This window comes from Ictidomys tridecemlineatus, chromosome X (assembly GCF_052094955.1).
Source record: "Ictidomys tridecemlineatus isolate mIctTri1 chromosome X, mIctTri1.hap1, whole genome shotgun sequence".
Taxonomy (NCBI): domain Eukaryota; kingdom Metazoa; phylum Chordata; class Mammalia; order Rodentia; family Sciuridae; genus Ictidomys; species Ictidomys tridecemlineatus.
In genome coordinates, this window is record NC_135493.1 from 74384032 (window position 1) to 74395912 (window position 11881).

The 11881-nt window shown below is 46.2% G+C and overlaps 1 protein-coding gene across 3 annotated transcripts; it reads left to right on the forward strand.

Annotated features, from left to right (window-relative positions):
* The first annotated feature begins 2483 nt into the window (after positions 1-2483).
* On the forward strand, positions 2484-10936 carry Gjb1 (gap junction protein beta 1). Of its 3 annotated transcripts, none has more exons than XM_005339958.3 (2): positions 2484-2628; positions 9422-10936. In XM_005339958.3, the coding sequence occupies exon 2, from the start codon at positions 9438-9440 to the stop codon at positions 10287-10289; it is 852 nt and encodes a 283-aa protein (XP_005340015.1). In that variant the 5' UTR covers positions 2484-2628; positions 9422-9437; the 3' UTR covers positions 10290-10936. The 3 variants fall into 3 exon arrangements, with proteins under 3 accessions (XP_005340015.1, XP_005340016.1, XP_040137920.1); XM_005339959.5 differs by lacking the exon at positions 2484-2628 and adding an exon at positions 4673-4889; XM_040281986.2 differs by lacking the exon at positions 2484-2628 and adding an exon at positions 8965-9086.
* The last annotated feature ends 945 nt before the right edge of the window (positions 10937-11881 follow it).

Here is an 11881-nt window from a genome sequence, read left to right on the forward strand (position 1 = left end):
TTGTCACCTGGAATGTTGGGCCCCCTCCATATCCTTTATTATCCAAGTCCAATCCTGCCTGTTCCATGAAACTTACCCTTTTCTCCTATCTCTGAACTCCTTCTAGCATATCATATCTGCAAATGGCACTGATGAACTACTCCCTTGTAGTGACTCAGGTGCATGTTTCATCTCTCCTATTAACTCAGAAACTTCTGAAGTCAGGAGTCAGGGATCACTTTTTTTCCCCAGTATTGGGGATTGAAACTACATTGTTCTACCACTGAGCTAAGCTACATTCCTAGTCCTTTTTATTTTTGAGACAGAGTCTCACTAAGTTGCTGAGACTGACCTCAAACTTTCAATCTTCCTACTTCAGCCTCCTGAGTTGCAGGGGTTACAGGTGTGGACCACCAAACCCAGCCAGGGACCACTCCATACACAAATTCTCAATGGAGAGCTTATCAGCTGTGATGTAGTGATAAAGATGTTCTAGAGCCAGACTGTCTAGGTTCAGATCTAGTTTTGTTACTTACTAGCCAGGTGACCTAAGTTATGTCAGTTAAACTCTGTGTGCCTTAATTCCTCCACAATGTGGTAATATTAATACTGCCTACTTCATAGGGTTATTTTGAGGCTCAAAGTAGTACTTGCAACGTACTTTGAACCTTGCCTATGATGCATTAAATACTCAAGAAATGCTAGTCCTCTTTATTCACTCCAACTTGTGCTCAACAGGAATCATCAATTACTAAAGAATGGCATTCAGCTTGGTCTCCCCTGCCATACACACACTGGGGTCTGGCTCAGTTTTGCCTTATATCAATTTTACTAAATCCTATCTAACTTTAAAGGTCTTCCATGCTCTGATCTCTGTTGATGACCAATGGTTTCTTCCACAGCCACTCAATGGAGTGCCTCCTTTCTATCCCTAGGCATGCCTTACTCACTCCAATTCTTTTACTCATACTGTGCCTCCTCCATTGAATGCTAGTCCCACCTTTTGCCTTTCCATCTGTTATCCATCCTTTACTTCTCTACTCAAACCTTACCTCCTCTCTAGGAAGTCTTACCTGACTAGCAATTTTTTCACCTTCTCCTTCTTTAAATTCCATGGACAGTCATGTAATTAAACACAGCAATTTCTTGGGTCTTGGGTCTTGTCTCCTTAGGAAATTGATAAATGCCCCCCCTTTTTTTTCCTTTTGCAGTGCTGGGGATTGAATCCAAAGCCTCACACATTCTAGACAAAGGCTCTACCACTGAGCTGCATCCCCAACCCAATGAATTCCTTAAGAATAGTTGGGGTATGTTCCCCTTCTCTGCTTCTTGTCCCCTGCATGTGGCCATATGCTGGGATCCCATTAGGTGTCCAGTAAAGACTTATTGATTGGTGTTCAACCAAGGAAAATTTAGGCCCTGGCTTTCTGTCTAGCAAGGGAACTGAAGCTGAAGTGAAGAGCAGAAGGTAAGGGACCGGTTTCTGCTGACTTTGCTTATTTATTTATTTAATTTTTAAAATATTTATTTTTTAGTTTTCAGTGGACACAACATCTTTATTTTATTTGTATGTGGTGCGAACCCAGTGCCCTGCGCATGCCAGGTGAGCGCGCTACCTCGTGAGCCACATCCCCAGCCCTTTATTTTTTTTAATATTTATTTTTTAGTTGTAGTTGGACACAATACCTTTATTTATTTATTTTTATGTGGTGCTGAGGATCGAACTCAGGGCCCTGCACTTGCTAAGCAAGCACTCTACTGCTGAGCCACAACCCCAGCCCCTGACTTTGCTTATTTCTTCACTGCCATTCAGGTCACAGGATTAGTAGGGTCTTCAGGAAAGCCCTCCATGGTGGAGACCTTGAAAAAAGACTGATCCCTCAGTTAAAGGTTGACATTTTCTGTTTACCTAAATGATTGCCAAGATTTGTTGCTTGCACATGATACTTTGCAGTTCAACTACTTTGGCCCTAAGAGTAGAAGACAATTTCTGAGGAGGTTTTAGGGTTCTGGGATGTGATTACAAATACTTTGGTCTGTCCTCAGCCACTCAGTACATGGACAATAGGCAGGTAGTCAAAAGTACCCTGATATTGTGATATGGGTGGGAAGCACTGCTATCCCCCACCTTGACCTTAGTTGCCATCACTCATGTCTTTTTCCTCCCACTGTCATTTAGTTTTAGAGGCTGGCAAGTGGAAGGGATGATACCCAGCATAGGAACTTGGCAACTTGCTCACACAATGGGTGAATCTACCTAAGGCCTGGAGGTGGGAAAAGGCTAAGGGATGTTGAGGAACCCAGGTCCAGCTCAGTCTCCCAGACAGGCCAGGCCTGGGCACATGACTGATAATGATGCCTCCCTCCCTGTGGGATAGGGCAATAACTCCAAGCAATATGATCTATCACTCCAAACCCATTGGGAACTCAGGGAATCAATCTTGTTTAATGATTGTGTGTGGGAGGAGGTGAGGCTGGTTAATGTTTTTCTGGTTCCTCTTGGGCCATGGGCCATTTCTGGCTCTGGCCCTGGGCTCATTGTCCCTCCCCCTGGGCTGGGCTGACAGTGCCTAGTGGTATAGGGCAGACACGCCTGCAGACATTCCCTGAGAAAGGGCGGCAGCAGCCAGGTGTGGCAGTGTCGGGGAGGTGAGCAGGCTGGGGACTGAGGGAGGTGGTCCTGGGACTGAGGGTTGGTGTGGCAGCTGTGGGGGCAGAAGTGGGGCTGGGGAGACACCTGGATCTTGCCTTCTCTGGACCTCAGCACTCAGCCACTTAGGTCCCTTCTATGCTTTCCTCTGAACTGAGCTGAGCTGAGGTTCCTCCTGCCAGGTGCCAGGCTTGCTTAGCTTCTCTCTGCAGCTTCCAACTCTTATCCTCTTTCAAGGCTCAAAGTTGCTCTTCCTCTCACCCCTTTTTTTTCTCAGACAAATATTCTTCTCACCCCCATAGGGTCAGATTCCCAGGAAGACAGACTCGAGTGACACAAGGTAGCCAAGTTTGTTCCTCTGTGACATTTTCTCCCACGCAGGGACAGGGTTCAGTGGGACAATTGGGCAATGCCAGATGCTGTTTTCCTTCCCAGAATACCAGGCAAACCAGGCATGCTCCCAACACAGGGGTGAAGGTGGATGAATAAATGTACTGAGTGGGCCACAGAGGGCCAGTCAAAGGGGCTGAGGATTTGAGAGCATGTGTTTCCATTTTCTTAAGGGAGGCAGGCAGACTCAAGCTGAGCCTGGGGTAACTGATGGTTTGGGGATCTAAAGGAGGGATGGCTCTCTAACTGTTTAAAAGTTGTTCCAGCTGTTGGGAATGGCACAGCCGAATGCATGGGCTTAAAAAATGAGAATTTAGACAAGAGAAGTTTTAGTGGACTGAAGTGTAGATGAGGATGTAGCATAGCAATATGGAAAGGACCCAGGCTTGGGTGAGGAGCTAATAGGATTTCCAATGAGTTCCAGCTCTTGTTTACCAGCTGTGTGATAAGTTATTTCACTTCTTTGAGTTGCCTTTACCTCATCTGTGGATTGAAGACAACAGCTCATGGCTCACAGGGTTGTTGTAAGAATGAGAGTTCATGATCATACAGTTTCTAACACATAGTAGGTATTCCATAAATGGTGGCTGTTATAATAAGCTCAAATAGAGAGCAACAGGAAGTGGGGGGGGGTGATGAAGGAGTAATTGGGGATAGTTCAAACAGTGATAAAGGAGTTGACATTAGTAATTTTATAAAAAGACCACAGCAGGGAAAGGGAAAGGGAAAAATGTAATGAACCAGACTGGATGTGACCAAGACTGGCCACAGCATATTGTATGGCACGGTGGAAAGCTATGTCCCATGACTAAAATTCTGTAGAACCACAGGGTGGAGGCAGGGAAGATAAGCATGGAAAGAGAAAGAGCTGGAGGAGTTTGGCCTTAACCCTGTCAAACTAATGCAGGCAGCCAGAAATTCAGAGAGAAATCTCAAGGCAAGTCCCATGTCCCCTTGTGACCACAGGCTGCCTGTAAAATGGGGGAGGGAGCATGGATTCTGAGAATGAATGTAAGCCCATCCAGCCCAACTCAACTCCTCTTCCCCAACCCTCCAAATCACAAGCATTTCCCTGTAGTTGGAAGAAAGAGGTGGGGGCCAAGAAACAGACACAGACTAACGAATGTGTTGTGTGCATGTGTGTGCACATGCGTGCACATGCCAGAATGCACAGGAAGGAGTAGAGTTTTTTGAGATGTAAGCCTGGTTGTAGTTGGAATCCAAACTTCCTAAAAGAGAAGTCACCAATAGCAGTGCTATGTACAAAGGCTATGAGGTCAAAGAAAAATAAATTTTGGAACTTGATTCTACCACTTGGCAGCAGTGCAATTGCCATTGAGGCAAGTTACTCTGAGTGTCAACTTCCTGGTCTGAAAAATGAGGATAATATTACAGGCTTGTTGTAAGGACTAAGCACAATCTCCTGATTTGGGGCTGTTCCTGAGTTCTGGGGCAAACCTGAAGCCTGACAAGGCCCCCAAAGCCCTTCTTAATTAAACATGGGAGCAAAACACGCCTGGAGCAGAGCATATCAATACCTGGACTTTAACCCAAAGTTGGGAAAACAGTTTGGATTTCAAAATCAGGTCACTCCCCTAGATGTTTTTTAAATGCAACCCTTGAGTATTGATGTTGACATAGGGATCAGTTCACTTTCCAACTGGGAAAGCAAAAATTGAAATCCCAGTGCCCACACAAGGGTTCTTAGGGGCCCTGAAGGGAGTTACTGGCTATGTCACAGAGAGTTTAGGACTATAAGAGGCAGAAAACTACAAGAACCTAAAGACTCAAAGGTGGCCAGGATGTCTGTGGGGCACCTCTGAGGGGCAGAGAGATTCACTTTGGAGTTGGAGAAAACAGCCCAGGAAAGGTAAGCAAGAGAAAAATATACCAAAATTGGGAGGCAATGGGAAATTCCAAGAAGAAAGGAGAAAAAAAAAGTGGTGTCAATTGATAGGAAAGGAGAGAAGAAGTAAAAGGAGAATGAAAATACAGGCCAGTTTTGAATACCCCTGTTCCTTAAAAAAAAAAAAATACATGGAGAGCTGGGGATGTAGCTCAGTAGTAGAGCACTTGCCTAGCCTACAAAAGGTCCTGGGTTCAAGCCTCAATACAAAAAAAAAACTTAAAAATTAATACCCATGGAGCCAGGCACAGAGGCGCATGCTTATAATCCCAGCTACTTGAAAGGCTGCGCAGGAGGATTACATGTTTGAGGTTTGCCTTAGCAATTTAGCAAGACCCTGTCTCAAAATAAAAAAGGGCTGGGGAAGTAGCTTAGTGATAGAGTGCTCTGGGTTCACTCTTCAGTACTGGGGGAAAAGTACCCACAGACCTCTATTGGGGACACTGAGGCAGAAGGACTGTAAGTTTGAGACCAGCCTAGACAACTTAGAGAGACCCTGTCTCAAAATAAAAAGTAAGGGTTGGGGTTGCAGCTCAGTGGTACAGCACTTGCCTAGCATATATGAGGCACTGGTTTCGCTTCTCACACCACATATAAAATAAAATAAAGGTCCACTGACAACTAAAAATTGTTTTTTAAAAAAATAAAAATAAAAAGCCAAAGGGCTAAAAGTATAGCTCCATTGTAAGAGTGGCCCTGGGTACAATTCCCAGTACCAAAAAATAGACACACACACACACACACACACACACACACACACACACACACACACACCTCCATGGAAAGAAAGTTGTAAATCTATCCAAGTCAGTGGAGTTTATGGAAAAGAATATGGGTTTGGAGTCATTTTGACCTGGCTCAAATCCCAGCTCTGTCACTTGCTGACTGCATGACCTCTAGGCAAGTCCCTTCACTTTTCTTTGCCTCAGTTTCTTCCTCTGTGACAGAGGATAAAAGCAATATCCTACCTTAGGGTGTTGTTCTGAGAATTACATGAAAGAGTATAGTGCATGGTCCTGGCATACAACAGGTGCTCAGTAAATGGTTATTCTTAACAATTCTCCTTCACCACCTGTATTAAGAATCCATACGTTTTCAATCCTCAGCACCACATAAAAATAAGTAAATAAATAAAATAAAGTTATCATGTTCACCTACAACTAAAAAAAAAGAATTAAAAGGGCTGGGGATGTGGCTCAAGTGGTAGCATGCTCGCCTGGCATATGCAGAGCGCTGGGTTCGATCCTCAGCACCACCTAAAATAAAATAAAGATGTTGTGCCCACCGAAAACTGAAAAATAAATATTTTTAAAAAGAATTTTTAAAAAGAATCCATATGTTAAAAAAAAAAAGCTGGGTGTGGTGGCAAACACCTGTAATTCCAGCAGCTCCGGAGGCTGAGGCAGCAGAATCCCAAGTTCAAATACAGCCTCAGCACTCAGCAATTTAGTGAAGCCCTAAGCAATTTAGTGAAACTGTTTTAAAATAAAAAGGACTGGGGATGTGGCTCAGTAGCAAAGTACTCCTAGGTTCAACCCCCTGTACTAAAAAAAAAGAAGAAGAAGAAAAAAAGAAAAAGGAAAAGAAAGTAAAGAAAAAAAAAAAGAATCCATATAGGCCACACATCTGTAATTCCAGCAACTCGGGAGATAAGGCAGGAGGATAGCAATTGGAGAATAGCCTGGACAGCTTAGCAAGACCCTGTCTCAAAAAATAAAAAGGGCTGAGGATGTATTTTTTTTTAAAAAAAGAGAGTGAGAATTTTTTAATATTTATTTTTATTTTTTAGTTTTTTTCGGCGGACACAACATCTCTGTTTGTATGTGGTGTTGAGGATCCAACCCGCGGCGCACGCATGCCGCTTGAGCCACATCCCCAGCCCTGAGGGTGTATATTAGTGGTAGAGAGCCTCTGGGTTCAAGAGAGCCTCTGCCCACCCCCTCAAAAATCGAATAAATCTCACTGCCTGAAGCATTTTTTTTTTTTAAGCTAACTGAGGTAACTTCTGCGGCAGCTTTGCCTCCAGAATCCCAGACTTGGGAGAAAGGACACCCTTGCCCGTGCATCCCCAAACTGGTTTAGGCACTGAGCACAAATTCATCAAGGCTTTATTTTTTCAGCTAAATGAAGAAACGTTGTTGTTTAGAAAAAGACCATATGTCCTGTGGACTGTGCCTTCTTCCCCCAGTTTCATAGATCCCATTCCTCAACTTTTCCAGTTGCTGTTACCCTGCCCTTTCCCTCTATGACAGAGAGGACCACCCAGAAGTGAATAGAGAGCTTCTTCCACCGCCACTATTCCTGCTGTGGAGCCTGCATTAGAGGCAGGAAATGCCCTGCATTTCCTCTGGTCTAGGCCTGCAAATATTCCTCATATTCATTCCCCTGCTTCTAGCACAATCTCTTTGCAACATAATGGCAGAAGCAGTGGGAGGTGGGGAGAGGCCTTCTTTGCCTGCCTAAGGGATGGAGGAGAATTTCCTCTCCAGAGCAACTGGCAAGATCCTGAAAGGGAGGTTACAATTCACACTTGACTTTGGGGGCAGGGCAGCAACAGAGCTGGAGCTGTCTGTAAGTCAACAACAACAACATCTGGGAGGAAAAGGAGAAATCTTGGTTTGGCAGACCAATTAGCCCCCCTAGACGACATTGTTTTCTCTTCCTGAGAAACCCATGAGATCACCAACTGTGAAACCTGACCTGGACTAAGAACTTTGTAGGTCATTTCATTGAGTCTTGCTGTCACCCTGGATATTAACCCCATTAATAGATGAGCAAGCAAGCTCTGTTAAATTCAGTAGCTAGCTCAAGGTCATATTAGAAGACCTAAGATTCAAATCTAAAGCTCTGAATCTTGCCTATTCCATCTCCTAGCTTGCTGTTTGCTTGGAGACCTTTTGCTTTCTTTTCCTGGCTTGTCCTTGCCATGTGCCCACCTGCCCAGCTCCTCTAGGGATTCCCTTTCCCATAACTCAAGGAGGGATAGGAGGAGGGATAGTGAAGTTTGCTCCATGATACTTGAGTTGGAATGTGCTTACATTGGAAGCTTCCATGTTTTTTGTTTTTTGGGTTTTTTTGTTTGTTTGTTTGTTTGTTTTGGGGTGCCTTTTTTTTTTTTTACCCCAGGTGACATTAGATGTTGCTTTCTTTTCCTCTTCTTTTTCTTTTTTTGTACCAAGGATTGAATCCAGGAGTGCTTAACCACTGAGCCACATTCAAGCCCTTTTTAAAATATATATATATTTTTTAAATTCTGAGACAAGGTCTTACTAAGTTTCTTAGGGTCTCACTTAGTTGCTGAGGCTGGCCTTGAACTTATAGTTTTCCTACCTCGGCCTCCCTAGTGTCTAGGATTACAGGCATACACTAACAAGCCCTACTTTTCTTCTTTTAAATGGCTAGCTTTTTTTTTTTTTTTTTTTTTTGCACCATCTGCAAAAGCATTAGGAGTCTATTGTGGAAAAATATACACCTCTGCTTTCAGACACTTCTGTTTCATCCTACCCTCCCACTTCTTAGGTGTCTGAACTTGAGTGAGTTATTTAACTGAGTTTTAGCTTCCTCATCAGGAAAATGGGTTAACAAGGCTTGCTAAATGGTTCGAAAGAAAGAACATGTGGGAAAATGCTTAGCACAGTTCCGGATAAGATAGACTCCTCCCTTTACTTCCTTCTAGCTCACCCATACCCTGAAGGGGATCTAAGCCTAGGAAAAATCCTGTTGACCCTATGTTTCTGATAGACCATGGGGGAGGGCCCAGAGCATCTTGGTCCCCTGGGATCACCTTGTACATGCACCTGTCTGTGTTCCATCTCCCCACCATGGCCATTCTTCTGGTGGGGCCATGGGGCGGGTGCGGCGATGGACCGGGCGGGCACAGAACAGGTGGGTGCAGGCTGGGTGTCCGGCGCTGGGACACAAGTGCTCTGTGTGTAGGGTGGGCGGAAGTCAGAACGTTTGATCTGAATTCTAAAGGGCGTTGTTCAGAGCCCCACAAAGGTCCCATTGTGCAGACACTGGGTATAAAGCAGCATATGACTCCCCAGCACCGGGCAGCGATGAATTGGGACGCAGGCGCGGACCCAGGGACCACTCCCCCTACACAGACATGAGACCATAGGGGACCTGTCTGGGTGGCCTCAGGGATAGGCGCTCCCCAAGGTAATGGCTTTGTTGGTTTTGCCCCAGGTTGGGAGTTAAGGAGCCGGGGATGGGGAGCCAGAGGGGATGGCTGATAGCAGAACAAAATGGGCCTGATGAAGAAAGGGACTAGAAATGAAACAATGTTGGATAAATGTGAAGGGGGGGGATGGGGCTTAGGGACCTCAAGTCAAGTGAGTGAGGAGGAGATGCTGGCATGGGAGATGAGGTGAAGCAGAAAGCTGTGAAAGTCTTTCCTTTCCTGCCACTGGCTCTTGGAAGAGGTGGGGGTGGTCGCCCAGTTTCCTGCCCCAGTTTTCTGACAGTTTGTTTCACTCACACCTCATGTCTTGCAGGTGTGAATGAGGCAGGATGAACTGGACAGGTTTGTACACGTTGCTCAGTGGTGTGAACCGGCATTCCACTGCCATTGGCCGAGTATGGCTGTCGGTCATCTTCATCTTCAGAATCATGGTGCTGGTGGTAGCTGCAGAGAGTGTGTGGGGTGATGAGAAGTCTTCCTTCATCTGCAACACCCTTCAGCCTGGCTGCAACAGTGTCTGCTACGACCACTTTTTCCCCATTTCCCACGTGCGTCTGTGGTCCCTGCAGCTCATCTTAGTTTCCACCCCAGCTCTCCTTGTGGCCATGCACGTGGCTCATCAGCAGCACATAGAGAAGAAAATGTTGCGACTTGAGGGCCACGGGGACCCCCTACATCTGGAAGAGGTGAAGAGGCACAAGGTTCACATCTCAGGGACACTGTGGTGGACCTATGTCATCAGTGTGGTGTTCCGGCTGCTGTTTGAGGCCGTCTTTATGTATGTATTCTATCTGCTCTACCCCGGCTATGCCATGGTGCGGCTGGTCAAGTGTGAGGCCTACCCTTGCCCCAACACAGTGGACTGCTTCGTGTCCCGCCCCACTGAGAAAACCGTCTTCACTGTCTTCATGCTAGCTGCCTCTGGCATCTGCATCATCCTCAACGTGGCGGAGGTGGTGTACCTCATCATCCGGGCCTGTGCCCGCCGAGCCCAGCGCCGCTCCAATCCACCTTCCCGTAAGGGCTCAGGTTTTGGCCACCGCCTCTCACCTGAATATAAGCAGAATGAGATCAACAAGCTGCTGAGCGAGCAGGATGGCTCTCTGAAAGACATACTGCGCCGCAGCCCTGGCACTGGGGCCGGGCTAGCTGAGAAGAGTGACCGCTGCTCGGCCTGCTGATGCCACATACCAGGCAACCTCCCATCCTGTTCCCCATCCTTCCCTGGGCCTGCTCCTCCTTCTCCCCTGCCAGTGCACAGGCCTCTGCCTGCTAGGGATTACTCCATCCAAACCTTCCTTCCCTCCCTACTGCCCTTCCTCCCAGGGCCTTCTGTCTGGAGAGCTGGAGGAGTGGGGAGAATGAGGCCACCACTATGCCAGTGCTCAAGGTTACCAGGGGTGTGGGTAGCTCTTGTTGCCTGTACCTTTCCCCTCTTCCCTCTCTCTCTTCCTGGGATCACTGGGGACAAGAGATGGGATGCTCTGACAGTATCTCCAATTCTGAAACTAATCTTAACCCTGTGCTGTCAGATCCCTTATTTCTGGAGTCACATCAATGGGGAGGGATGTGGGCAAGCAGAGTGGAGGAGGGGTGCTGTGGATATGTGGGTGGAGAAGGGAGGGTAGCAAGCAGAGAAAAGGAGGAACAGTGCTTGCCAGCTGGCCACAAAAAAGAAGACATGTCTGGGGGTAATGGAGTTAGGAAGGGAGAAGCAGGCAGATAAGTTGCAGTGGGAGTCAGTCAGGGCTGCCGTGTCTCTAGTCCCCAAGGCCTCTCTCTGCCTGAAATGTTACACATTAAACAGGATTTTACAGTAAATGAAGAAGTGGCTATGTGTTTGTTGAAGTTCTTTCTTCCATAACCTCTGACCTCCCCCTGGATGAGCTGGCCTTGGCTGGCTTTTTGCTGATCAAGAAAGGAAAGGTCAAAAGAAAGAGTGATTTGAAGCTGTAAATGAGGAACTACCACCGTGCTCCTGGCCCCAGCAAAGCCAGATCCTGAGCCCTTCTTTGCCGCTTTTTGTTGTTCTTGTTGGTTTTTCTTTCTTCCTTCTTTCCTTCCTCCCTTCCTTTCTTTTTGTTTTCTTGGTGGTTGTTGTTTTCATTTTTAACAACTTTATTGGGGTCTAATTCACATACCTCTTTCCTGTGATTTTAAAAAATTAAAATGACACTTCCCTCTGGAGACACAGGAAATGATAGAGAAATTGAGTGAATGAGACCGAAAGAGACAGAGACAGTCTGAAACAGAGGCACGCAGTCCCTGGGTATTTTGCCGAGGTCCCTTCCCCCACACTCCTGAGAAAGCTGTTCTTTTACTCCCTATAAATTTAGCATTCCTTGCAAACCAGCGCCCCACAATCTGCTGATCAGGTATACAATGACTCTGGCCTCTTTCCTCTGGATATAGCCCTTAATTTCATCCTCCTCCTCAGTTTCCTTCTCCCAACTGATTTCTGAATTGACCACCCCTCTGCTATCCCAGAGATGCCTCCACCATAGTTCACACATACCATAGAGGCAGTCTCCTCACAAGCATCACCCCTCCCCCTGTCATCTGCATTGGAAAAGCCCCAGCCTGGGACTCAACAAAGTCAGGTTCAAGTTCTCCTCATGTCACTTACTAGCAAAACATTCCCTTCCCCAAGCCTGTTTCTTTGTGAGCAAAGAAGTTTTTTTGTTTTTTTTTTTAAAGAGAGAGTGAGAGAGGAGAGAGGGAGAGAGAGAGAGAGAATTTTTTTAATATTTATTTTTTAGTTCTCGGCGGACAC